Source organism: Phodopus roborovskii, unplaced genomic scaffold, assembly GCF_943737965.1.
Source record: "Phodopus roborovskii unplaced genomic scaffold, PHOROB, whole genome shotgun sequence".
In the NCBI taxonomy this organism is placed as follows: Eukaryota; Metazoa; Chordata; class Mammalia; order Rodentia; family Cricetidae; genus Phodopus; species Phodopus roborovskii.
Window position 1 is genome coordinate 42,483,281 of NW_026126433.1, and position 26,854 is coordinate 42,510,134.

General features: G+C 40.2%; 1 protein-coding gene and 1 pseudogene across 1 annotated transcript in view; one reads left to right on the forward strand and one right to left on the reverse strand.

Moving 5' to 3' along the window:
* Positions 1-1,328: 1,328 nt before the first annotated feature.
* Positions 1,329-2,108, reverse strand: LOC127223285 (DNA-directed RNA polymerase II subunit RPB3-like; annotated as a pseudogene).
* A 13,636-nt stretch (positions 2,109-15,744) lies between these two features.
* The window catches only part of Cd84 (CD84 molecule), a 42,978-nt gene continuing 31,868 nt past the window's right edge, over positions 15,745-26,854 (forward strand). The window contains exons 1-2 of the mRNA XM_051186295.1: positions 15,745-15,805; positions 19,687-19,797. Of these exons, the coding sequence (XP_051042252.1) occupies positions 19,752-19,797 (46 nt within the window). The 5' untranslated portion in view covers positions 15,745-15,805; positions 19,687-19,751. The remainder of the gene's footprint in view (positions 15,806-19,686; positions 19,798-26,854) is intronic.

The following is a 26,854-nucleotide window of genomic DNA, read 5'->3' on the forward strand; positions in this document are numbered from 1 at the left end:
TTTATTTTGGTGCAGAGTTTCAGAGGGTTTCAGTCCATCATGGCAGGAAAGAAAGGTAAAAGAACTCAGATCATGGCAGCAGGAGTATGCAGTGGATGGAAAGTGTTCACATCACAGTGCACCAGGAAGCAAAGAGTGAGGCAGGAACTAGGGGCTAAGTATAGTCTTCAAGAGCCCATTCTTAGAGACCTATTTCAGTCAGGTTGGCCTCCTTTCCTAAAGTTCAGCACCCTCCCAAAACAGCACTACCATCTGGGAAACAAACAGAATAAACCTATATGTGACAATCAGATGCAAATTGTGACAGTCCCTAACTGTCTCGTAACTTGTGCCCTTTAGTTCATTGTTTATACATTTATTTGTATTTGCAATATATGCACATATTTGAAATCAGTTTCAAGTTATTTAAGTAGATATGTCATTCTGTCTCCCAAGCCTTTTGTCTACTATTCAACATTGTACTCTTTAGTTGCATATGTGGTGTGTTTTTTTTTTTTTTTGTATGTTGTGCTTTTTATTGCCAAAAATAAAAACTTGTAAAAAGACAACTACTGTTGATCAATAAATACCCCTTCCTTTCTGTGCTTGTGTGAGCTTTTCCCCAGGCTGCCTAAAAACCACTATGGGCAGGTCTGTTTCTACCTGGAGACATACTAAGGGCAGGGCCTGAACACCACTAAAGAGAAAGGAAATGTAGGAGGGGTCTGTGGCAGTGTGTGGTCTGTCACCCACCCTCCACCCCCCCCACCCCCTACCCACCCCACCCCAGGGAAGGTCAGGCCAGATGATAAAACAGCAAGTTTACCTGTGGACAGAGGATAGCAAGGGTCTGACACTAGTCCTAAAGGGTGACATCTCAGCTTAGGGACACCTGAAACTTCAAGTGCCGGTAGTTGGCCCTGACCCTGGGAAGAACTTGAAAGGTCACAGGCCGCTTCAATGAAAGTCCTAATACTCAGTCCCAACACCAGAAGCCTAAGGTACAGCTGTGAAAACACCTTTCCTTGGGCAGAGATTTAAAAAGCTGGAATAATCAGAATTCTAGGTCAGTGGCTCTCAAATAACAAGCAGTGAGGCTCCCTACAAGTAAGATAGGAAACAGGATGGAAGGGGTGCCTGGCATTCTAAAGAATACCACAGTAGCCAACAAGGTAGGGCCCAGAATGCTAAATGCCTAGTGAAAAACTGCCCTGTCTAACACCAGTAGAACCCCTGGCAATCTCTCCAGTGACCTTCTAGCAGTTTTGAGCAGCTGCAGTCCAGAGCCCAGAAACCAGAAGGGTTCCCAAGACCTGAAGACCTTGAACCTAGTCTTCTGCAGAGGGTGGCTAGTTTATAGTGAGCACGTCATGGCTTAACTGAGTCTGTAAATCACGCTGCTTCTTCTTTAACCCAGACAGGGCTGAGAGGAAAATGGTTTCAGGGCGCAGTGAGCCACAGGGCTCCACATTGTAGTAAAACCTCTCTGGCTTGTGACTCATCCTCATCCAGCTCGGAGTACTCACTGTTGGCTTGGGATACACCGTGTGCCTAAGTGCGTTGTCTGGATCATATTCAAAAGCTACCCCTGCAGTGAGGTTCCACTTGGCATGTTCCTTGCCAAAGCCCTTCTTGGCATAGGCTCGAAGTCTAAACTCCTGGCCCTTCCTCAGCTTGACAATAAGGATGTCATCCTGCTCCACAGAGTCATTGGGGTCGTTATCCCGGTTCCAGGATGTCACAGAAATAACCCGGGGGCTGTTGGAGTTGAGATCTCGAGAGGTAACATGGCAAATCTGGTCTTCATTGCACCTCACGTCAAGAGTGAATTCCACAGAACACTCAGGGCAAAACTCTTCACATGGGCAGTCCCGGGAGTACTGCAGCTTGTCAACAATGTCATCACTAGTGAGGGGGATCAATCCAAGCCTGTGAGCAATGAATTCGTCGTGAAGGACTGAGGAATTGGCATCGATCTGAACCCAGTCGATAGCTATTATGGGCACCTCGGCAATGAAGACCCTCTGAATGGAATTGGCCACCTCCAGGTCCGTGTCCTCGATAATGAACTTGACATTCTCTTCAGTGAGTTCCGGGATCCTCACAGTAGGCTGGTTGGTGACCCCACATACGTTTTACTTGAATTTTTTAAATAGAGTGTTATAGTCTATGGATATGTCATATTTTTGTTGTATAATTCCTTGTTGATGTTCTGGTTTCTTCACTTCCTGGTTATTGTGAATATCTATCAACTTTTCATGTCTTTGAATCTATAGAAGTGTTCTGAGTGGTCACCAAGGTAGAATTGCTTTGTGGAATATTATGCAAATTAACTACTGTAGTGTATGTAGTTATTATGCAAAATTCATACTTCCATTCTCGATATGTTAGGATTCCTCCTTTCCCACCTCCTCACCAGCACTTGGTACTACAGTATCTGGGGATTGGGGGTTTTGTTTTATTTTTAGCTGATCAAGTATGTGATACAGAACACTTGTTTTCATTTTTCTACCTCTGATCCCTGGTGGCAGGGAAGGAGATAGTGAATGCTCTCGATGCTTATTTGCATTCTATTTTCTACTTCTATGAATTATTTATACATACTGTTAACTGATTCTCCTACCAGATAACCTTTTCTATTCTTGAGCATGCAAGGCTTTTACCATCCTTTTGTGATATTAGTCGGCTGTGACACTCAACACTGTGCTGTCATTCACTAAGCAGAAGCCAAATTTGCTTTAGATATTCATTTTTACATGATTATTTATGCTTTTGTATCTTTTTAGAAATTTTTTTCCTCATTGCAAGATCATTAAGGTATTCTTTTACATCATCATCTGACTCTCGCGCTCTTTCATTGAGGATAAGGGCTGTGAATTGACTCTGGGATTTCATGCATACCAGACATGTACTCTTCCACCCACATACTCCCCAAGCCCTTGCTTTCTCTTTCTCCTCTTGGTTATTAATAACATTTAAAATGCTTTATTAGCAAATATTAATTATCCATCTAATGGGTTCCTTTATGACATTTCACACATATACCTAGTGTATTTTGATCGTTTCACACCTAGTTACTCTTTCATATCTCACTTCCTCTTTCCAGCTGGACCCCACTTCTTTTTTAAAAAAATTTATCTGTTTAATTTAGAAACAATCTTATTTTACATATTAATCCCAGTTCCCTCTCCTTCCCATCCCCTCCCCCCCACCAACCCCCTCATCCAAACCCCCACTCACTCCCCAGGAAGAGTGAGGCCTTCCATGGGGGATCATCAAAGTCTGTCACATCATTTAGGGGAGGGCCTAGGCTCTCCTCTGTGTATCTAGGCTGAAAGAGTTTCCCTCCATGAGGAATGTGCTCCCGAAGTCCATTTGTGCACTAGGGATCAATACTAGTTCCACTGTCAGAGGTCCCATAGACTGACTGCCCAGGCCTCCTACCTGGCACCCACATTCAGTGGGCTTGTTTCAGTACAATGCTGGTTCCCCAGCTTTACAACGGAAGTCCATGTGCTCTCATTTGGTCAGGTCAGCTGTTTCTGTGGGTTTCTCTTGACCCCTTTGCTCACCCTTTTCCCTCTCTACAACTGAATTCCAGGAATTCAGCTCAGTGTTTAGCAGTGGGAGAAGAGAAAATAGGAGGTACCTTGAACAAATTGGTACAGGAGACCGCTTCCTGAACATAACACCATTGGCACAGACACTGAGACAAACAATAAATGGGACCTCCTCAAACTGAGAAGCTTCTGTAAGGCAAAGCACACAGTCAACAAGACAAAATGGCAGCCCACTGAATAGCAAATGATCTTCACCAACCCCACATCTGACAGAGGGCTGACTTCCAAAATATAAAAGAAAAAAACTCAAGAAGCTAGTCACCAAAACACCAAACAATCCAATTAAAAAGTGGGGTACAGAACTAAGTAGAGAATTCTCAATAGAGGAATCTAAAATAGCTGAAAGACATCTAAGAAAGTGCTCAACATCCTTAGCCATCAGGGAAATGCAAATCAAAACAACTCTAGATACCATCTTATACCTGCCAGAATGGCTAAAATAAAAAACACCAATGACAGTTTATGCTGGAGAGGATGTGGAGAAAGAGGAACGCTCCTCCACTGTGCAAACTCGTACAGCCACTTTGGAAATCAGTATGGTGCTTTCTCAGGAAAACAGGAACCAGTCTACCTCAAGGTCCAGCAATTCCACTCTCAGGCATATACCCAAAGGATGCACATTTATACAACAAGGACATATATTTAAATATGTTCATAGCAGCATTGTTTGTAATAACCAGAACCTGGAAGCAACCTAGATGCCCCCAACCGAAGAATGGATCAAGAAAATATGGTACATTTACACAATGGAGTATTACTCAAAAAAGAAAAAACAAAAACAAAAGACAAACAAGCAAAAACAATGGAATCTTGAAATTCGCAGGCAAATGGACAGAACTAGAAAAAAAAAAAAAAAAAAAAAAAAACATCCTGAATGAAGTAACACAGTCACAGAAAGAAAAAACCATATGCACTCACTCATATATGGATATTAGACATACAGCAAAGTATCACCAGCCTACAATCCACAGAATCCTAGCCAGAAAAGCTAGGGAACAAGGAGGACCCTGAGAGAGACGTACATGGTACCCTGCAGAAGGAGAAAGGAGCAAGGGCTCCTTAGCAAATTGGGAGCATGGAGAAGAGGGGAAGGAGGGAGGAAACAGAGAAGGGGAGAAGAAGAGGGATCAGGAAGACTGAATGGGGGGGTAGAATAGAAGAGAACAAGAAAAGAGATACCTTAATAGAGGGAGCCATTATAGGATTAAAGAGAAATCTAGCACTAGGGAACCCAACTAAGAATCAAAGCAAAAGTGGAGAGGCTACCTTAAATGCCCCTCCCTGATAATGAGATTGATGACTACCGTATATGCCATCCTAGAGCCTTCATCCAGTAGCTGATGGAAACAGAAGATGGACCCCATTTCTACTTTTTTTGTCTTTTTTTCTGTGTGTAGTCCTAGGAGTTTAATTAAGGTGTATAGAAGCATGAGTGGGAATTTGTTTCTAGTAGTGTATGCACCATACCAGTGGTTACACCACTAAAGAAAGTATCTCTCCATCCGCCTTCAGTCATTATCTGCATATAAGTCTTTGGGGAGAGCCGGAGCCCCAAGAATCTTTGCTGCCTCTGCGACAGCATGTTAACAGGTATTGAAGTGGAAAACAGAATCGAGAGCATTCACCATATCCCGCTCTGCCACCAGGGTTCAGAGATAATGAGAATGAAAGTAAGTGTTCTGTATCACATACTTGATTGGCTAAAATTAAAATAAATGTCATGCATGTAATCACAGTTGCTGTGAGTTATCATATGCAACAGCCCTGCCATTCCTCTCCCCTTGCTCCTTCTAGTTTCTATGTTCTCTCCACCCCTTCTTCTGTGATGTTTCCTGATTCTTGGAGGATGTGATACAGATGCTTCCTTTAGGACCAGGCATTAAACAGTCACTCTGATCAATCATTTTCATCTGTGTGGCATTTTAAAACTTGATGCACTGTATACATAGGAAGTCAAAGCTTTCAGCTATATTCTGTCCTATCAGACAACCCACTTCCTCTTTCTATCAGGCAGATCTTATAAGAGGTTGATCCCTTTATTATAATTAGGAATTCAGCTTAGTCAGGTTGAGTTTCAATTTAAGTAAGACCTAATAAAAATAAAACTTTTGTTTTACCCAGTTCCTTTGGTGTGGTTCTCCTAAGCTTTTAACTAAGATACTGGTAAACATCTGTTTTCCTAAGATCTGGGGGACTTTTCAACTTACTCAGCCCACCACTTCAGTCTGGAATTCCACACAATCTGACAAATTAGTTAAGGGAGACGTAACCATGGAAGGCTGTCCCAGAACTACAGGACTGAGCAATAATTTCACAATAGGACACAATTATTTGGGATTAAGTTCCCAATCCCAGCCCTGGTGTTCTGATCTGTCCAGTTTGGTGAGACCAGGGATCAATTTTGCATATGCTAGGCAATCTGGGCCTCTGGGCTGTGGTCCTAGCCCTGACAAGGCAGGTTCAGTTGCCATGGTAATAAAATTATGTTCTTTTTAATTCTTAGCAAGAAGGAAAAATCATAACATACAGTAAGCCAGTGCTCACCAGTTACCTTGCTGTTGCTCTGCCTTCTGGTCCTGACTTCTAGGAAAAACAACTTTGGGCTCAAAGCTGAGGAACAAATCTATTCTTTGTTCTTGGTTTGTGCTTCCCTTGGAGATACTCTGTTCATAAAACCAGCCGCTTCTGCCCAGCTCGCTGGAACACTGACTCTGTTTTCTGGAATAAAAGATCCAGAACCACAAGTACAGGCAACTAAAGCTTTTAAAACTAAATTTTTGTTGTAATTTGGCCTCTTGCCAGTTCTTATCAGTCTGTCTCCCAAGCCTCCATGAATTCCTGCTCTATTGAGAAAAAAAATCAGTGCATATTAGAGGCCATTTCATATTTACAACTTTCTCTCTACACTTGACAGCTTCAATTATTATTTTCTGCCTGTCCCTTCCCTGACGAAAAGTAGTTCAATATTCAGCCTATGTATAAACTCAGTCCTACCTCTCCATCCCCAGCAGTGTGGGGAAACAGCGGTAGTTGTCAGTGATTACAGATCATGGTGTGCTGTTGTTTCCAAAGCTCACTGGTGACCTTAACATCACAGCTCCAAATTGCTATGAGGAACATGAGACACTTATCTCCCATCAAGTGTAGTCATTTCTCTCAGAAGTTAACAACTTAAGCTATGCTATATCTTTTGATATCTGTGAAGAAATTACAATTCAAAATTTTATATTCCATGGAAATTCAATTAAAAATTTTTGTCATATTTGTTTGCCAAGATTACCCAAAAAATAATTAAGTACAACTTATTTGATAACAGTTTTATCATAAGAATACCTGAATAAGAAATGTATTTTGAGTAGAAGACTTAATACATATAGAATCTGAAAATATGGTTCACATGTTTATATAGATATTTAGGGTTCAGAAAGTTATGATCTGAATACTGTTACTTCCCTAAAACTGATATGTTGAACTCATGACCTCCAAGATGATGGTATTGTGTAAAGCCTTCAGAAGGCAATTATGTCATGAAAGAGAAGACAATTACCATTCTCAATTGAGATTTGTGCCCTTTTTTTGTTTGGTTTGGTTTTTTTGTTTGTTTTTGTTTTTCAAGACAGGGTTTATCTGTGTAGCTTTGTAGACCAGTCTGGCTTTAAACTCACAAAGATCCCCTTCCCTCAGTCTTCCTCCCTCACTTCCCCTCTCCCCCAGATTCACCATCCTTGCCTTCCTTCAAAAAAGAACAGGCATCCCAGGGACAATAACAATGGCAGAACAAGCCACGATAAGACCAGGCACCTACCATCACAGCAGGGCTGGACAACACAACCCAATAAGAGGACAAAGAATCAGAGACAGCCCCTGCTCCCACTGTTAGGAATCCCACAAAAACACCAAGCTATTCATCCATAACATACACAGAAAACTTAGGTCAGACCCCTACAGGCATATGCTAAGGAGTGGTATAGCTTATTGGCTGTGTTCTTTGCCTTACATAAACTTTTCAGTTTTACGAGGTCCCATTTATTAATTGTCAAACTTAGTGAGTGTGTTATTGGTATTCTGATCAGGAAGTTGTCTCCTGTGCCAATGTATTCAAGGCTATTCCCCACTTTCTCTTCTATCAGGTCAGTGTATTTCATTTTATGTTGAGGTCTTTGATCCACTTGGACTTGAGTTTTGTGCAGGGTGATATCTATTTGCATCTTTCTACATACTGACATCCAGTTAGACCAGCACCAATTGCTGGAGATGCTTTATTTTTTCTATTGTATATTTCTGGCTTCATTATCAAAAATCATGTATCCATAGGTATGTATATTTACATCTGGGTTTTCCATTTGATTCTATTTATCCACCTTCTATTTTTGTGCCAATACCATGCAGTTTTTATTACTACAGCTCTATAGTACAGCTTGAAACCAGAGATAGTGATAACTCCTGAAGTCTTTGATTGAATAGATTGATTTAGTCTTTTGTGTTTGTTTTGTTTTGTTGAATATTGTTCTTTCAAGGTCTGTAAAGGAATGTATTGAAATTTTGATGGGAATTGCATTGAATCTGTAGATTGTTTTTGGTAAGATGGCCATTTTTACTGCGTTAACCCTGCCAATCCATGAACATGGGAGATCTTTCCATCTTCTGATAGCTTCTTCAATTTTCTTCTTCAAAGACTTGAAGTTTTTAATAATACAGGTCTTTAACTTGCTTGATTAGAGGCTATTGGAAATGGTGCTAATCCTCTTATTGCTTTCTTAGCCCATTTATCATTTGTATATAGGAGAGCTACAGATATTTTTTACTTAGTTTTGTATCCAACCACTCTACTGAAGGTATTCACCAGCTGTAGGAGTTCTCTGGTAGAATTTTTGGGGTCATTTATATATACTACCATACCATTTGTAAATAGCAATACTTTGATTTCTTCCCTTCCTTTTGTATCCCTAATCTCCTTTTGTTGTCTTAAGGCTCCAGGTAGAACTTTGAGTACTATATTGAATAGATATGGAGAGAGTGGACAGCCTTGTCTTATTCCTGATTTTAGTGGAATTGCTTTGAGTTTCTCTCTGTTTAATTTGATGTTGGCTATAGGCTTTCTGAAATTGTCTTTATTATGTTTAGGTATGTCTCTTTTATCCCTGATCTCTCCAAGACTTTTATCAGGAAGGGATGTTGGATTTGTCAAAGGCTTTTCTAGCATCTAGTGAGACGATCATGTGGGTTTTTGTTCATTCAATTTGTTATATAGTGGATTGACAGATTTTCACATGTTGATCCATCCTCACAACTCTGAGATGAAGCCTACATAATCATGATGGACAATCTTTTTGATGTGTTCTTGGATTTTGTTACAAGTATTTTATTGAGTACTTTTGCACCTATGTTCATGAGGTAAATTGGTCTGTAATTCTTTTTCATTTTGAATATTTGTGTGGTTTGGCTATTAGGGTGACTATGACCTCATAAAATGAAAATGGTAATGTTCTTCCTGTTTCTATTTTGTGGAATAATTTGAGGAGTATTGTTATTAGATCTTCTTTGAAAGTTTGATAGAATTCAGCACTAAATCCATCTGGTCCTGGGTTTTTTTTGGGGGGGGTGCAGAGGTTGGGAGATTTTAATGACTACTTCTATTTTCTTGAAGGTTATAGGTCTATTTAAATTGTTTATCTGATCTTGATTTAACTTTGGTGAGTGGTACCTATCAAGAAAATTGTCCATTTCTTTTAAATTTTCCAATTTTGTGGAGTACAGTTTTTTGAATTATGACCTAATTATTCTTTGGATTTTCTTGGTGTTTGTTGTTATGTTCCCCTTTTCATTTTTGTTTGGATATTTTCTTTATCTTTTAGTCCGTTTGCATAAGGGTTTGTCTATCTTGCTAATTTTCTCAAAGAACCAACTCTTTGTTTCATTGATTCATTGTATCAGTATGTTTGTTTCTATTTCAGCCCTCAGTTTGATTATTCCCTGCTATCTACTCCTCTGGTACATGTTTGCTTCTTTTTGTTTTAGAGTCTTCAGGTGTGCTGTTAAGTTGTCATTGTGAGATCTCTCCAATTTCTTTATTAAGGCACTTAGTTAGATGAACTTTCCTGTTAGCACCACTTTCATTGTGTTCCATAAATTTGTGTATGTACTTGTTCTTCATTCATTCTCATTGAATTCTAGAAGTCTTTAATTCCTTTCTTTGTTTCTTCCCTGACCCAGAGGTGGTTCAGTCGTGAATTGTTAGTTTCCATGAGTTTGTAGGATTTTTGCTGTTTCTATTGTTGTTGAAGTTCAGCTTTAATCCTTGGTGGTCTGGTTGGATAAAGTAGGTTGTTCTGATTTGTTTGTTTGTTTGTTTTGTTTTGTACCTATTGAGACTTACTTTGTGACCCAGTAAGTGGTCAGTTTTGGAGAATGTTCCAAGGTGCTGAGAAGAAGTTATGTTCTTTTGTGTTTGGGTGAAATATTCTATAGGTATATGTTAGGTTCATTTGTTTCAAAAGGTCTGTTGCTCCAGTATTCTCTGTTTGGTTTTTGTATGGATGACCTGCCCTTTGGTGAGAGCAAAGTCTCACCACTGAAGTCTTCCCCTACTAATGTGTGATGTTCAATGTGTGATTTAAGCTTGAGTAATTTTTTCTTCTACAAATGTGGGTACCCTTGCATATGAGGCATAGATGTTGAATTGAAAAGAATTGAAACATCATCTTAGTGGAGCTTTCCTTTGATGACAATGAAATGTCTTTTTCCATCTCTTTTTATTAATCTTGGTTAAGTCTATTTTGTTAGATATTAAAAATCACCACACCAGCTTGCTTCTTGGGTCCATTTGCTTGGAAAATCTTTTCCCAACCCTTTAATCTGTGGTAACGTCTATCTTTGATATTGAGGTGTGTTTCTTGTATGCTGCAGAAGGATGAATTTTGTTTGCAAATCCATTCTGCCCATTAGCCTGACTCTTTTTATTGGGGAATTGAGTTCATGATATTGAGAGATAACAATAACTAATAATTGTTAATTCCTATTATTTTGGTAGTGGTGGTAGTGTGTGTGCATGTGTGTATTCATGTGTTTCCCTTGTTTGGATTTTGCTGGTTTGAGACTACTTATTGTCTGTGTTTTCACAGGTATAGTTAACCTTCTTTGGTTGGAGTTTTCTTTCTAGTACCTTGTGTATGGCTGGACTTGTGGATAGATATTGGTTAAATTTGACTTTATCATGAAGTATCTTGTTTTCTTCATTTATGGTGATTGAAAAGTTTTGCTGAGTATAGTAGTCTGAACTGGCATCTATGGTTTCTTAGTCTGCAAGACATCTGTCCAGGCTTCTGATTTTAGAGGGTAGAGTTGTGGTAGGGGTATACCAATGGAGGAGATACAGTGGGGCAGGATGGGATGGGTCTTTAAGAACTGAATTTAGGAAGTGGGGCGGTTCAGCTGGCAGGTGAGCCATTCACCTGTTCTTCTGGTAGGTATGGCCTGGACCTGAGCAGCAGGAGTCTGCCAGAGTTGTGTGTGTGTGTGTGTGTGTGTGTGTGTAAGAGAGAGAGAGAGAGAGAGGGAGAGGGAGAGAGAGAGAGAGAGAGAGAGAGAGAGAGAGAGTAAAAGCTGCCTCTTCTCTTTTGCCATGATTCTTTCACAGTGACAGGAACATTTTATGAGGAAGGAGGCTGTCACCAGACCCGGAATCATCTAGAACTTTGGTCTTCCATTTTCTGGCCTTGAAAACGGTGACAAAAAGAAGTCACTCACTTTATGATAGCTCACTGTTTAAAAAAAAATACTTTAGAAGAAACAAGATAAGACAGAAAAAAAAGCATCTTCCATTCAGCAGACTTTTGTAGTTACTGGTTTTGGTTTTAGTTTGTTTGCAGAGCTTCATAGTGCCTCAATAATTACAGAAAATTGCTATCTCAGAGAAAAATATCAAGAGGAATCATTTAATTATTCTAATGATCTTAAATATCATAAAATGTGAACTTTAAAAAGTTTATAGGCAATTGGTTTACAAGAGAATTAGCTAGAGTAAGATAAAATTATATATTATGTAGAATAAATTGCAATGACCAGGTACTAAAGATGATAAAAGTAGAACACTAATGAAATTTTGTGACCATGTACCAGAAATTATTATTTGTCTTAATATAGCATAATATATGAACAGTAATAAGTAGAATTTTTATCTTATTTTATCTCAGTGAAAGCAGATGTTGAGCTTGGCAGAGAACTCAGTAAACCACATGCCTTGTAAATATGAGGACCTGAGTTTGGATTCCCAAACCACATGGAAAGCTGAGAGAGGTGACATCCACCTTTAATCTCAGCAGTGGTGAGACATGAGGCAGAGACAGGTGGTCACTGGAAGTTCATGGGCCAGTTAGTCTGGGTGATTCAGTGAAGTTCCAGGTCGATTAGAGGCTCTCAAAGTTGCCCTCTGTCCTCCGCATGCCTGTCGTGCATGTACACACCCACACTTACACTTGCATATACACAAACATGTGAGTGCGCACACACATCACAAAAACAGAGAGATGTCTTAGGTTTGCTTTTAGAAAAAAATTTTAAAGAGTTATTTTATTTATAATTGTGTGCATATGTACAGTTTTACGTGTGAATTTTTGCACATAACTGCTGAGGCCTGAAAAGGGTGTCAGGTGCCCTGGATCTGGAGTTGCAGGTGGTTGTGAGCTGTCTGACTTAGCTGTTGTACTGAAATCACGTCCTCTGCAAGAATAATACATACTTTAACTGCTGGACCATCTCCTAGCTCCTAGAAATAATTTTTTAATAAAACTATTTTTATTAGTTTATATTTAATAAAACTATTTTTAACAGTTTGCCATTATAACAAAACCTGGTTTTTCACCCAATATATCAAAACATCAAATAATATTTCTGAATTTAGTGTCTCTTTTAATCATAAGCACATAGTAGTGGGTTTTTTTTTTTTTCTCTCTATATGGATGTCTTAATCACTGTCCTATTGCTGTGACCAGACACCATGACCAATGCAACTCTTAGAAAGCATTTAATTAGGGTCTTTTTGCTTATAGTTTCAGAGGTTTAGTTAATTACCACCATGGCAGGAAACATGGTGGCAGGCATGTTAGGTATGGTGGTTAGAATAGAAATGGCCCCCATAGACTCAAGTGTTTGACTGTTTGGCCCTCAGGGAGTGGCACTATTAGGAGGTGTGCCCTTATTGGAGTGGGTGTGGCCTTGTTGGAGGAAGTGTGTCACTGTGGGGGCAGGCTTTGGGGTCTCCTATGCTCCAGTTACACCCCGTATGGCACACTGTGTCCTTCTCACACACAGTATGGCTCTCAGCTGCTTCTCCAGTACCATGTTTGATTTCATACTGCCATGCTTCTTGCCATGGGCTAAACCTCTGAAACTGTAAGCCACTCCCAATTAAATGTTTTCCTTTGTAAAAATTGCTGTGATCATAGTATCGCTTCACAGTAATAGAAAGACTATCATACAGCTGGCATGGCGTTAGAGAAGTATCTGAGAGCTACACTCTGATCCACAGACTGAAAGGGGGAGAGGGCACTGGCATGGGTTTTTAAGACCTCAATGTCCACCCCAAGTGACACACTTCCTCCAACAGGGCCACACCTCCTAATCCTTCTAATCCCATAAAAGGGCTCCACTCCCTGATCTCTAACCATTCAAATACAGAGTTTATGGGGGCCATTCTTATTCAAACCACCACAATGGAGAACTGACCAATAGAGTTCACAACATGGAGATGAAGACTCCACGTCCTTCCCTATTGGAGGAGAGTAAAACCAGAAAGTCAAGTAAGGGAGTCAGGTATGGTGATACACCTGTGAACCCCAGCACTGGAGGGGCAGAAGCAGAAAGATTACAAGTTCTGGACCAGCCTGGGCTATATATCAAGGTCATGTCTCAAAAGGAGGGAGGATATGTAAAGGTAGAGGATACCATACTAATTTTTCAATGCTCTTATTGCTCTTCTTTAAGGTAGGTTCTCACTCTATAGCCCAGTGAGCAGTTCCTGCAGTTCAGCTCGCAAGCTAACATCATAACCAGTGCAGCGCCCCCACCCGCCCCCTCACACACTCGTATTTATCCTGTTACCACTTGCTACAGCTGTTTTTACACTAGAAAAACAGCATCTCTTAGATAACTAGCCCCAAAGGTCATTGGAGGCTTGGGAGGAGTTCACAAAGAAAGTGGCAGATTTTTTTTTTTTAATTTCTATTTTGAAATATCCAAGATTCAACCACACAATAGGACATCCCCCCAATAGCATTCGTGCTAGAGACTGCTCTCTTCTTGGTCTGAACTCAGCTGTCTGTTGTGAGATGACTGTAGTTGTGAGTGGGGGATCTTTAGGTAGAACCAAAGTCAGCCCCAATTCCTTCAGCTGTTTCTCATGTGAAATTACTTCCTGTAGTTCCAGAAATGAACCTGCACACCCAACAAGTAGTAAGTGTGTCTTTATGACTGCTCAGTGCCTGCTCTTTTTCGGGCATAGGAATTCCCATCAGGAATCTACCCCCCCCCCAAAAAAAAACTTATACTGAAATTTTTTAATTGTGCTTATAGAACCTAATATAATGGAAATGTTATGTAAACGTGATATTGAGTAGTGACAAGAAAAATGTGCACATTCAGTGAGATGTAGTTATCTCCCCTATTCTCCCCAAAATCTATGGTCACCCCCTTTCCCTGCTGTATACTTCCTCCATCAGAGTCCCCTTTTGTATCTTCTGTGTTCTACTGTCCTCCACAGCCCAGCTCTTAAAGCCTGTCTTTCTCATCTCACAGGCACTAGCCTCCTGCCTTCTCTTACCCTCCCACTTAGATACATAGATTTAACTGTTAGAATAAGAAAGAGCATGTTATGTTTGTCTTTTTGTGTCTGTTACCTCATATAATACTATTCTCTAGTTCTATCCATTTCCTCGAATTTTTCCTTTACCTTTGAATGAGTTCCATTGTGTACATACACTACATTTCATTAGCCATTCATCAGTTGATGGACATCTAGACTGATTCCATTTCCCTGCTATTGTAAATAGAGCATCAGTTAACATGGATGTGTACGTATCTCTACAGTAGAACACCGAGTTCTTGTGGGGTGTGCACAGGAGTGATATGCTGGGTCATCTTGCTGATGTCCTATTGTTGATTTTTGAGAAATGCTTACCCAAATTTCCGTAGTGGTTGTACGTCTTACACTGCCACCAGCATTCGGTTAGTATTCCTCTTTCCCCACATACTCACCAGCATTTTTTATCATTGGTTTTCTTGATGCCAGCCTTCTGAACTGAGAGAGATGGGTCCTCAAAGTAATTATAATTTGCATTTCTCTAATGGATAAGGATATTGAACACTCCTCAAAACATTTATTGGCCATTTATACTACTTTTGAGAAGTATCTGTTGAGTTCACTTGCACATTTATTGAGAAGCAAGGTACTGGTTTTATTGTTTGATTTCTGAAGTATTTTAAAACATTCCAGATACCCACCCTTCATCTGGAATGTAGACAACAGATCATCTCCTGATCTCTAGACTATTCACACTATTGACATTTCTGTTGCTGTGCAAAAGCTCTTTGATTTAATGTGATCCCATTTAATTCTTGGGGCTAGGTTCTGTACTTTGGAGGATCTATTCAGATCTTATCCCTCTACCTATATCCCAGAGCATTTTCCCTCAGCAGTTTCAGCATTTCTGGATTTAATTTGGGGTCTTCCATCCATTAGAAACTGATTTGTGTACAGGGTGTGTGCTGTGCAATAATTTCCTCTGAATCAAACATTCCTGCCTTGAAAGGATAAGTGAAACTCATGAGACTCCAAGAACAACCAGCTCACAAGTCTCAGGACGCTCTTAAACTTTCATCAAGATCCGCAAGACCCACCCCACCCCAACCCCAGACTCATAGAGACAGTAAATCACTACTGAGGAGGCAGACTCTGACCTGCGGAACTACATGCAAGCCATGTAGGGAAGTCCAGGCATGTGGGTTTAAAGTCATCTGTAGTGAGATAGTCCTTCTGTGACACTGACCACGCCCATGGGGGGTGGAGCCATGGGCGGAAGTGACCTGTGGAAGGAGTTCGGAGAGAGAGCCTGGAAAAGTTCTCTTGCTGGCGTGACTCGGACAGGAGAACATCGGGTTGAATTTTCTGGAGAGCATCGGGTTGAATTTTCTGGTGTTCATCTGTCTAAGTTGTAAGTTATTTCTCCCTGAATAAACAGCTATTCGGCCTATTTGTTTATCCTGACCCAGCTCTTCCTTGGCCCTGACCAGTACTGCTTGAGCTGGCCCCACCAAGTCCATGGAGGTGAGGAAGTACATGGAAGGCCCGTAGCAGTGCTTCAGGATAAGGAAACCTCACGGCTGAGGAACATGTAAATCTTCATGTATTGGAGCTTGCAAATATTTTACCTTAGCTGCTAACTAATATCAACTTATGATTTAAATGAACTATTGTGGAGTTTTGGAGAACCTGTTCACTGTTTGTTAAGAGGTATTATTACGTGAATTTGGGACTTTATTGTTGTTGTTGTTTTTTAATACTAACTTCTGAGAACTGACAAAATTAGAGAAACCTCTAAAAACCATCCGTAAAAACGACAGTTGTTTTGCCTTGATTATTTTAAAGGTATCCCACATGGGTTGGGAAAGGGGCTCCCAAAAGCTATAAGGTTGTTCAATGAAAAGCTCAGAACCAGTGGTGGGTTACCTCTAGGAGTTATTGGCCAGGGAGACTCTAGAGGCCTATAATAACTGTGTCCTAGTTAGGGTTTTTATTGCAGTGATGCAACACCACATCCGAAGGTAAATTGGGGAGAAGAGGGCTTATTTAGCTTACACTTCCACATTGCAGTGCATCACTGAAGGAAATCAAAGACAGTAACTCTAACAGGGCAGGAACCTGGAGGCAAGAGCTGAAGCAGAGGCCATGGAGATATGCTCTAGCCTCCTCCTTATGATTTGCTCAGCCTGTTTTTTAAAAAGCCTGGGACCATCAGCCCAGGGGTGGTCCCACACACAAAGGCTTCACACACACACACACACACACACACACACACACACACACACACACAGACACATACATGGTGGGATGCCATGCTCAGTCTTAATGCATGGGAGAGGGATCTGTCCCTGCCCCAACCTATTGTGCCATACTATGTTAACTCCTCATGGAAGCCCTTGTGAGGAGGAATGAGCTGGGGGAGGGCTGAGGAGAGGCAAAAGGGAGGCAGGGGGAGGTGTGTGAAGGAGAACTGTGATTGGAATGTAAAATGAAATTAAAAAATAAAAACAAAAAGAGTTGCCATGGTCATGGTGTCTCTTCACAGCAATAGGAACCCTAAGTTTAATCCCCTAGATCTATGTGTCTGTTCTTGTGCCAGTACCATTCTGCAGTTTTTTACTACTATGGCTCTGCAGTATAACTTGGAATCAGGTCGGGTGAGACCCATGACATTCTTCCTCTAAAAATAGTATTTTTAATTTTTAAAAATGTACGTAATATAGTATGATCATATCCACCCACCCCATCTCCCCCTTCCAACTCTCCCTGAACCTGCTGCTCCCAAAACCCTAACACATTGTCCTAACTATGAACTCCATGTACATATATGTATATACGTGTGTGCATATACATGTACACATATAGATAGATACAGATGATAGAGATGCCCACTGAATTCAATTAGTGCTGCTCAAATAAGCACAAATGTGGGATCAGATATGCATGAGCATGGGGCCATCCACTAGAATGCAGACAACTTATCAGTGACCACACCTTGTAGCTGTGCCTCCTGCCGCACAGCTTGTTGGCGGCTCCTCAGCTAGGGGGGAGGGCTCAAGAGCCCTCCCCCTCCCCCTCTCCATCATGGTTCCTTTTATCCAGAAGTGCTTTGCCTACCCAGAGTCTTTTGTGCTTCCATATGAATTTTAAGATTCCTTTTCTATGTCTGTGGAAAAATGATGTGAGAATTTTGATGGGTGTCACACTGAAAGTCTGTTGATTAGTTTGAGGGAAATGGCCATTTTCACAATATTAATGCTTCCAGTTTATGAACATGAGAGGTTTTGCCAACTTAGTGTCTTTCTCAGTTTCTTCAGTGTATTGCAGCCTTTAATACATGCTCTTTGTTATGTATTTTTAGTATTTTTACAATGGTATAACACGGAGGAGGCTTTTCTTTTTCCAGTCACCCCATTTGGTGTTCTGTGTACTTTTTTCCATAGATTAACCTCTGTTTCCCTTAATTTAGAAGTAATTTTACTATGATTATGTAGGAAATATTTTCTACACTTTGGCATGGAATTCAACTTCTTCTAAGCCATAATTCATAAATATGGTCTTTCTATGATGCCCTAAGGGTATCCCACATTCCACACTTTTATTTTGTTAAACCAATCATCTCTGACTTAATTATCTCGATCTCTTCCTACGCCTCCAATCCCTGTGTTACTCTCCCTCCCCCATGCTTGATAGTTGGTGAGGTTTTCCACTGCATTATTTATTTCATTTAAGCTTTTTCATTTCTAGAATCACTTCAGTTTGGTTTTTCTGTCTCTTTATAAAATTCCAATTTCTACTCTGACCGTAGCTTCCTTATTTCATTAAGCTGCTTGTTTGGGTGCACTTTCATTTCTTTAAATAGGTTTTAATTTCTTTAGTTATTCTACTAAAAGCTCTTTCTAAATCACTTTGATCAGAAGTCATTACTCTGAGATGTGTAGTTTAAGGAAGAAATGGACGGGTTTTCCCCCTTATTTTTATTTTATAGGTATGATAGTTTTGCATGTGTGTCTGTGCATCACATGTGTGCCATGCCTTCAGAGGCCAAAAGATAGTGTTTGAGCCCCTGAAATAGGAGTTACAGACAGTTGTAGGTGCTGGGAATCAAACACAGCTCCTCTGGAAGAGCAGAGAGCACTAACCACTGAGTCATCTCTCCAACACAAGACAAGTTTTCTTGATTTTTTTTTTTTTAATGTTATTTGTGGTTTTGCACTGGAGTTTGCAGCTTAGGTGTCCTAGTTAATTCCTCTGAGGTCACTTTTCTTGCTTCAGTGAGTGAGCGCAGTGTTCCGATGGATCAGATTGTAGTAAAGTTGTCCTTTCCCTCTGTGCTTAGAGCACTAAGCTGTCTCTCTAAGCCTACTCTAAGAGCAGGACACCATCTGCAACAATAGTCACTAGCAGGAACAGGCCCAGTTATTGCTGGATACTACCTGGCGTCTCTCATGTTCCTTCCTTGGCTCCTGCCTTGCTGCTTGGAGTTCCTCTGGGACTAAGCATGTCCTGTGCTCTCCAGTGTTGAGCACCTGTCTGGACCGGCTCTGGACTTGAATTTGGTTTACACTCTGGTTCTGGTTCTGGTTCTGGTTCTGGCTCCTACTCTGGATCTTATTTGGCTCTGGCTGACTTTAGATCTAGCTTTGGCTCTAACTCTGGCCTTCCATTAGGAACAGTGTGTCTGCCTTTTGGAATGCGCTTGACACACTGACCATTCAGACTGGGCCTTGGTGTTGTCTCACTAAGTGCTGCAGGTGGTTCAGTTGTAGAGACAACTGATGCAGACTCAGGAGTCAGGGAATTAACTTACCTAGGTGACAGTGGACCAGTGACAGGGATACAGTGCTTATGGATGGCTTATTTTTATGATTTAGAATATAGTTAACCCTTTGGCTGATAATGCTAATCATTCCGCATATTTGTCTCAGCTAAATTGTCAATTCCTTTCAGAAATCTCCAACCCACCCTAACCTGGAGTAGATGCCTCCACTGTCAGAGATCCTTGTATTTCTTCCTGCTGCAACACATATCACTGTTTATTGAAATTTACTATGTAATTATCAGTGCCTCAAAAAAATGATATAAACTTCACAAGAGGAAGGCAGTCAATTACTTTATTGATGTTGATATTATTAACATCTGTAATATGTCTGGCTCATAGTGGGTACTTAATAAATGTTTGTTGAATAATTAATTAACAATGAATAGGCACTGTAGTTAGGTAGTGGGAAATACTAGTTAAGTAGAGTGTAAACAAATTCTCCTTAATCAGCACCCACTTCCTCTCTCAAGCTTCCGGAAATGTCACAAGTGTAAAAGAGAGTCTCCTCCCCCAGAAGACTACAGCCTGCCCAGAGATGGCTCACCACCACTTGTGGATCTGGTTCCTTTGCCTGCAAACCTGTAAGTTCTGAACCTTGTTAGAATTTAAAAATTTTAAAAACTATGTTTGGGAAGGCATCGGCTTGACCCTTTGATCTATTTTCAACAGACTGTCCTGACTTCTATTTCTATTATACTCAGAACACTGAACTACAGGAAGACCTTAAGATCCAAACTATGTCCTTAATTTCATTCAAGCAATAAACCAATCAATCACCTTCTGCTTGATAGTTCAGTTCCAAACTATGCCTTCAATTCCTGTTACTCTCTCCTCCTCCCCCCCATGGTCGTTTTGTTGGTGAGGCTTTCCACTACTTATTTGACTAAAGTTTTTCATTTCCAGCACCACTCTGTTTGATTTCTCTCTTGTATCTCCATCTCTTTATTTAATCCTCTCAGCTTTGCTGGTCTTGTCTCCATAATATGCCTGGGACATAGTAGGCACTTCACAAATGTTTTGTTGGGTAGTTAATTAGTTAATTAATGCTAGGCATTGGAGTCATGTAATGGAAAACACTAGCAAGTAGGATAAGAATACTTTTTTATTTTCTTTCCCTCCCCATTTATTAAAAGTAGATATTTTGCTAATACACTATGTCCTGGCTATAGTTAACCCTCTCTAAATTCCTTCCAGTTCCTCTCCACCTCCCCTCCTCTCTAGAACCACTTTCTGTCTCACATTAGACAAGAACAGGCTTCTGAAGATAACAAACAACCATGACAAAATAAAATGTAGTAGGATGAAACAAAAGCCACCACTCTGAGGCTGGACAGTGTAATCCACAGAAGGAAAAGAGCCCAACAGCAGACACAAGAACCAGACCACTCATTCACACACACAGGAGCGGAAAGCTATAACATATACAGAAAACCGGGTGCAGCCCCATACGGGCCCTGTGCCTGCTGCTTCAGTCTCTGTGAGATCATAGGAGCCTTGCTGAGTTGACTCAGAAACTCTTGATCTCCTGGTGTCCTCCAACACCTCTGGCGATGGAGACATCCCATTTAAAGCCATGTGTATTCCAAGGACTCTCTCTCTCTGCATAGTCTGGCTGTGGGTCTCTGTTCCCATCTACTGCAGGAGGAAGTTTCTCTGATGATGGCTGGAAAAGACATTGATCTATGAGGATAGCAGAATATCAGTAGGAGTCATTTTGTTGTTACTTTTTAAGACAAGTAGTGTTTGGTTTTATCCTAGGTCTCTGGGCTATCTAGTCTCTGTGTCACACAAGCAGTGTCCAGTATGGGTTCCATCTCATGGAATGTGCTTTAAGCCAAATCAGACATTGGCTAGTTACTCCCTTGTGTCACCATTGCCCTGGCCTATCTTTCATGCATGACAGATTATAGGTCAAAGGTTTTGTGTATGTGTTAGTGTTTGCTTTCTCTTTTGGTAGCCTTCAGAGTACCTTCCCATACCAGACACACTAGAATATAGGGATACAGACTCCACGTAGGCACCAGGTGCACGTCTCAATGTTCATTGAGGTGTATTGGTATTATCCTCCAACATGGGGCCCCACTTGTCTTAGCAACAGCCTGGGTCATTTGGGGATTTCATGAGACACCCTTGTCCAACAACTCAACTAAATAAAACCTAGTCCTGGTACTGGAGGCCTCATTTGGTGACAAGACATGGCCAGTTGGGACTCCATCTCCCCAATTATTAGGAGACCTCGTTAGCTGTGCCTTGATATAATTTAGAAAGTTTCCACTGCACTAGGCTCCCATGCCATCCCTCAAATGTCCCTCCCTTCCAACTGTCTCTCCCACATTCCCTTCCTCAACCCTGTCTCCTCTTCCTGATCCTCTCCTCCTGTTTCTGTCCCAACTTGCCCCACCGCACATAAAATCTACTCCATTTTCCCCTCCTGGAAAGATTCATGTGCCCCCCCCCTTACCTTCCTCTATACTTAGCCTCTCTGGGTCTATGAATTGTAGATTGGTAATAATTTATTTAATGGCTAATATCCACATATAAGTGAATGCATACCGTATTTATCTTTCTGGATCTGGGTTACCTTATTCAGAATGATTTTTTCCTAGCTCCATCCATTTGTCTACCAATTTTATGATGTAAATTCTTTTTTTAAGCTGAGAAATATCCCATTGTGAAAATGTACCACAGTTTCTTTATTCGTTATTCTGTTAGGAACATCTAGGTGGTTTTGGGCTATTAGGAACAGAACAGCAATGAACATGGTTGAGCAAGTGTCCCTGCAGTAGTATGAAGTACCTCTTGGGTATATGACCAGGAGTGGTATAAACAGATCTTGAGGTAGATAGATTCCCGACTTTATGAGGAACTGCCATATTCGTTTCCATAATGGCTGTACAAGTTTGCACTCCCATCAGCAATGGATGAGTGTTCCCCTTATTCCATATCCTCTTCAACATGAGTTGTCACTTAAGTTATTGATCTTAGCCATTCTGACAGGTATAAGATGGAATCTCAAAGTAGTTTTGAACTGCTTTTCCCCGATGACTAAAGATGTTGAACAATTCTTTAAGTATTTCTCAGTTATTTGAGTTTCCTCTATTGAAAATTCTCTGTTTAAATCTGTACCCCATTTTTAAACTGGATTTTTTTGATATCTGGTTTCTTGAGTTCTTCGTATATTGTAGATATTAGTTCTCTATCAGATGGTGAGTTGCTAAATATCTTTTCTCATTCTGTAGGCTGCTACTTTGTTTGAATGACAGTGACCTTTGCCTTACTGAAACTTTTCAGTTTCTTGAAGTCCTGTTTATTAATTGTTGATCTTAGTGCCTATGTTGTCCATGTTCCATTCAAGAAGTCTTCTCCTGTGCTGATGAGTACAAGGCTATCCCCTGCTTTCTCTTCTATCAGTTCAGTGTATCTGACTTTTATGTTGAGGTCTTTGATCCACTTGGACTTGAATTTTGTGCAGGGTGATGTTTGGATCTATTTGCATTCTTCTACATGGAGACATCTAGTTAGACCAATGCCACTTGTTGAAGATGCTTTCCTTTTCCCATTGTATAATTTTGTCTTCTTTATCAAAAATCATGTGTCCATATGTCTGTAGATTTATGCCTGGGTCTTCAATTAAATTCCATTGGTCAACATGTCTTTTTTCTATGCCAATACCATGCTGTTTCTATTACTGTAGCTTTGTAATATTACTTGAGATTGGTAATAAATGAGACCCCCCCCAAAGTTCTTTTATTTTTCAGGATTGTTTTAATTATACTGTTTTGTTTTGTTTTGTGTTTTCCATATGAAGTTAACAATTGTCCTTTCAAGATCTGTGAAGAATTGAGTTGGAATTTTAATGGAGATTGCATTGTCTGTAGATTGCTCTTTGTAGGATGGCCATTTTACTATATTAATCCTTGAGCGTGGGAGATTGTTTCTTCTAATATCTTTATCTATTTCTTTTTATTTTACAGTTTTTATCATACAAGACTTTCACTTGCTTGTTTACAATTAACCCAAGAAGGTATTTTATATTATTTGAGGCTATAGTGAAGGTTTTCCCACGATTTCTATAGGAGAGCTACTAAAGTCTGTGAGTTAATTCTGTAACTAGCTTCTTTGCTGAAAGTGTTGATTAGTTGTAGGAGTTCCTGGTGGAATTTCTAGGGTCACTTCTGTACACTATCATACCATCTGAAAATAAAGATACTTTGATTTCTTCCTTTCCGAACTGTATATCACTGACTTCCTTCAGTTGTCTTATTGCTCAGGTGTGGAGAAAATGGACAAGCTTGTCTCGTTCCTGATTTTAGTTGAAATTCTCTCCATTTAATTTGATATTGCCTATGAGCTTGCTGTAATAAAAACCACTTTTATTATGTTTAGATATGTCCCTTTCATCTTTACTCTCTCTAGGATTCTTATCATGAAGGTGTTGGATTTTGCCAAAGACTTATTCTGCATCTAATGGGATGATCATGTGGGTTTTTTCTTTCTTTCAGTTTATTTATGGTGGATTACATTTATTGGTTTTTATATATTGAACCATCCTAGTATTTCTGGGATGAAGCCTACTTGATCATGGTGGATGATCTTTTCAATGTGTTGTTGGATTCAGTTTGCAAGTATTTGAGTATTTTTGTATCTATGTTCATTAGGGGAATTGATCTGTAATTTTCTTTCTGGGGGGGGGGCTTTGTGTGGTTTTGGTATCAGGGTTACTGTGCCCTTATAACATGAATTGGGCAATGTTCCTTCTGTTTCTATTTTGTGAAATATTTTGAGGAGTGTTGGAATTAAGACTTCTTTGAAAGTCTGGTATGTTTCTAGCCCTAGGCTTTTTTTAGTTGGGAGAGTTTTAATAACTGCTTCTATTTCATTGGGAGTTACAGATCTGTTTAAATTGCTTATCTGATCTTGGCTTAACTTTGGTAAGCGTATCTACTGAGAAAATTACCCCTTTCTATTCTATTTTCCAATTTAATGAAGTATAAGTTTTTTAGGAATATACTTTTGGTTCTCTGTATTTCCTAGGTGTCTATTGTTATACTTCCCCCTTTCATTTCTGATTTTGTCAATTTGGATATTCTAGCTCTGCCTTTTAGTTTAAACAAATGCTTGTCTATCTTGTTGATTTTCTCAAAGAACCAACTCTTTGTTTGATTGATTTTTCTTTTGTATTGTTCTCTTTGTTTCTGTTTTATTGATTATTTCTTGCTGTCTACGTCTCTGGTTGTGATTATGTCTTTTGTTCTAGCACTTTCTGGTGTGCTGTTAAGTTGCTAGTATGAACTCTTGCCAGGTGTTTGTTTTTAATTTAGGCCTCTTAGAGCCTAAATTCTTTGTGTACCTTAAGTTTGAGCATGCTATGTATTCATTTTCATTGAAATCCAGACAGTCTTAATGTCTGTCTTGGTCTATTTTTCATTCAGTAGAGAGTTGTTCAGTTTCCATAAGCTTTCTGTTGCTTCTGTTTTTGGTTTTGTTTTCTTTTGATATTCTGGTTTAATCTGTGATGATCTGATAGAATTTGGGAAATTGTTTCAATTTTCTTTTCATATATATGTATGTGTGTGTGTGTGTGTGTGTGTCTTTTTCTTATTTTACATATCAATCCCAGTGCCCTCTCCCTCCCATGCCCCCTCGACCCCCCCCCCAAATCCCATTCCTCCGGCTAAGGGAGTATCCTTCCAAAGAGAATGTGTTCCCAAAGTCTTTTCGTGCACCAGGGATACATCCTGATTCCACTGTCAGAGGTCCCTTAGACTGCCCAGGCCTTCTAACTGAGACCCACATTCAGGAAGTCTGAGTCGGTCCAATGCTGGTTTCCCCTGGGGGTCCATGAGCTCCCACTTGCTCAGGTCAGCTGTCTCTGTGGGTTTCTGTAGCCTGGTCTTGCTTTGTCTTCAAGTATGTGGTCAATTTTGAAGAACGCTCCATGAGGTACAGAGAAGTGGATATATTCTTTTGGGTGAGATGTTCTGTAAGTATTTGTTAGGTCCATTTGGTTTATAAAGTCTGTTAGCTCCAGCATTTCTCAGATTAGTTTTTGTCTAGATGACCTGTCTATTGGTGGGAGTTGGGCAGTGAGGTCTCCAAATATCAGTGTGTGAGAGTCAATTTGTGATTTAAGCTGAAATGGTGTTTCTTTTACAACCCTGGGTATCCTTGTGTTTGGGCAGATATGTTAAGAATTGCAATGTCCTCTTGGTGGATCTTCCCTTTGATGAGTGTGCAATGTCCTTCCCTATCTCTTCTGATTAGTTTTAGTTTGAACTCTATTTTGTCAGATACCAAAATGGCTACACCAGCTTGTTTCTTAGGTCCATATGCTTGGAATATCTTTTCCCGACCCTTTACCCTGAAGTAATACCCATCCTTGATATTAATGTATGTTTCTCGGATGCAGCAGAAGTATGGACGCTGTTTTCACATCCATTCTGTTAGTCTATATCTTTTCAATTAGAGAATTGACATCACTGATATTGAGAGATGTCAAAGACAGTGATTGTTGATTCTTGTTATTTTGTGGTGGTGATGATAATGGTGGTAGTAGTGGTGGTGACGATGGGGTGTGTGTGTGTCTGTGTGTGTGTGTGTGTGTGTTTAAATGTAGTAAGTGCTTTAAAAATATTAGTCAAACCTGGTGATGTATACCTTTAGTCCGAGCATTTGCAAAACAGAGGCAAGGAAATTCCAAACCATTCTGGTCTACATAGTGAGTTCTAGGTCAGCCCTCTATATATAGTGAGATCCTGTCTCAAAAACTTGTATATGTTAGCTAATTCTGTTGCTGCATTCATGCTTTATTAAGAAGGGTCCTGGTTCCCTTATGCGGAGATCCTGGGCAGGACTTAGCTGTTTCTGGAATGGTCCAAGGAAGCTAAATAGAAAAACAGTAGCAGTTTGAGTTTGAGTGCAGGCTACTGGGGTTCTAAAAATGAAACCAGGGATGAGATATTCATTTTGTCAGGCATCCTCAAAACAGGCAGTGGGGCCTTGTTTTCAAATAAGTCAGAAGTATGGATCACCCAAGTGTACCTATGTTTCCCCTCTTAAGGGTTATTTCACAGATTCTTCCTAAAGGCACAATATGCTCTAGATTCTTCCTGCTGTTCTCCTTGGTAGAGTTGTCCCTTCTACTCAGGGCTAGGCATGAAGATCAACACTGCTTTTCTTCCCCCTCAATCGAAGCAGTAAAACAACCAAGGGATGAAGGAAGAAATCTCCATTTTTCCCTGAAATCACTGATACAAGGAAGTTGGAGACAATAAACCCATGACTTCTTTGTGCTGGAAAAGTTTTCTCAAAACCAAGATTTACAGTCTTATGCTCTGATCCCTTTTCTCGTGGTTCTGTAAACTCTGTGACTGATTGTCTCCCACCTCCCACGTGTCATGGAGTCACAACCTCCAGAGACAGAAGACAGAGAGTCTGCCACTTGCTTCTTGTTAGTTCTTTCTGTAAATCTTTTCTGTATTAGTTTGATTATTTTCCTTCTTCCTCTCATTTTTGCATCTATTTGTTCAACCCTTCCCATTTTATTTTTCTCCTATCTCTCATCAATAATAGCAAAAACTAACCATGTATGAAGCAATCTCTGTATGTCTGACGAAATTCTAAGTCCTCTACAATTAT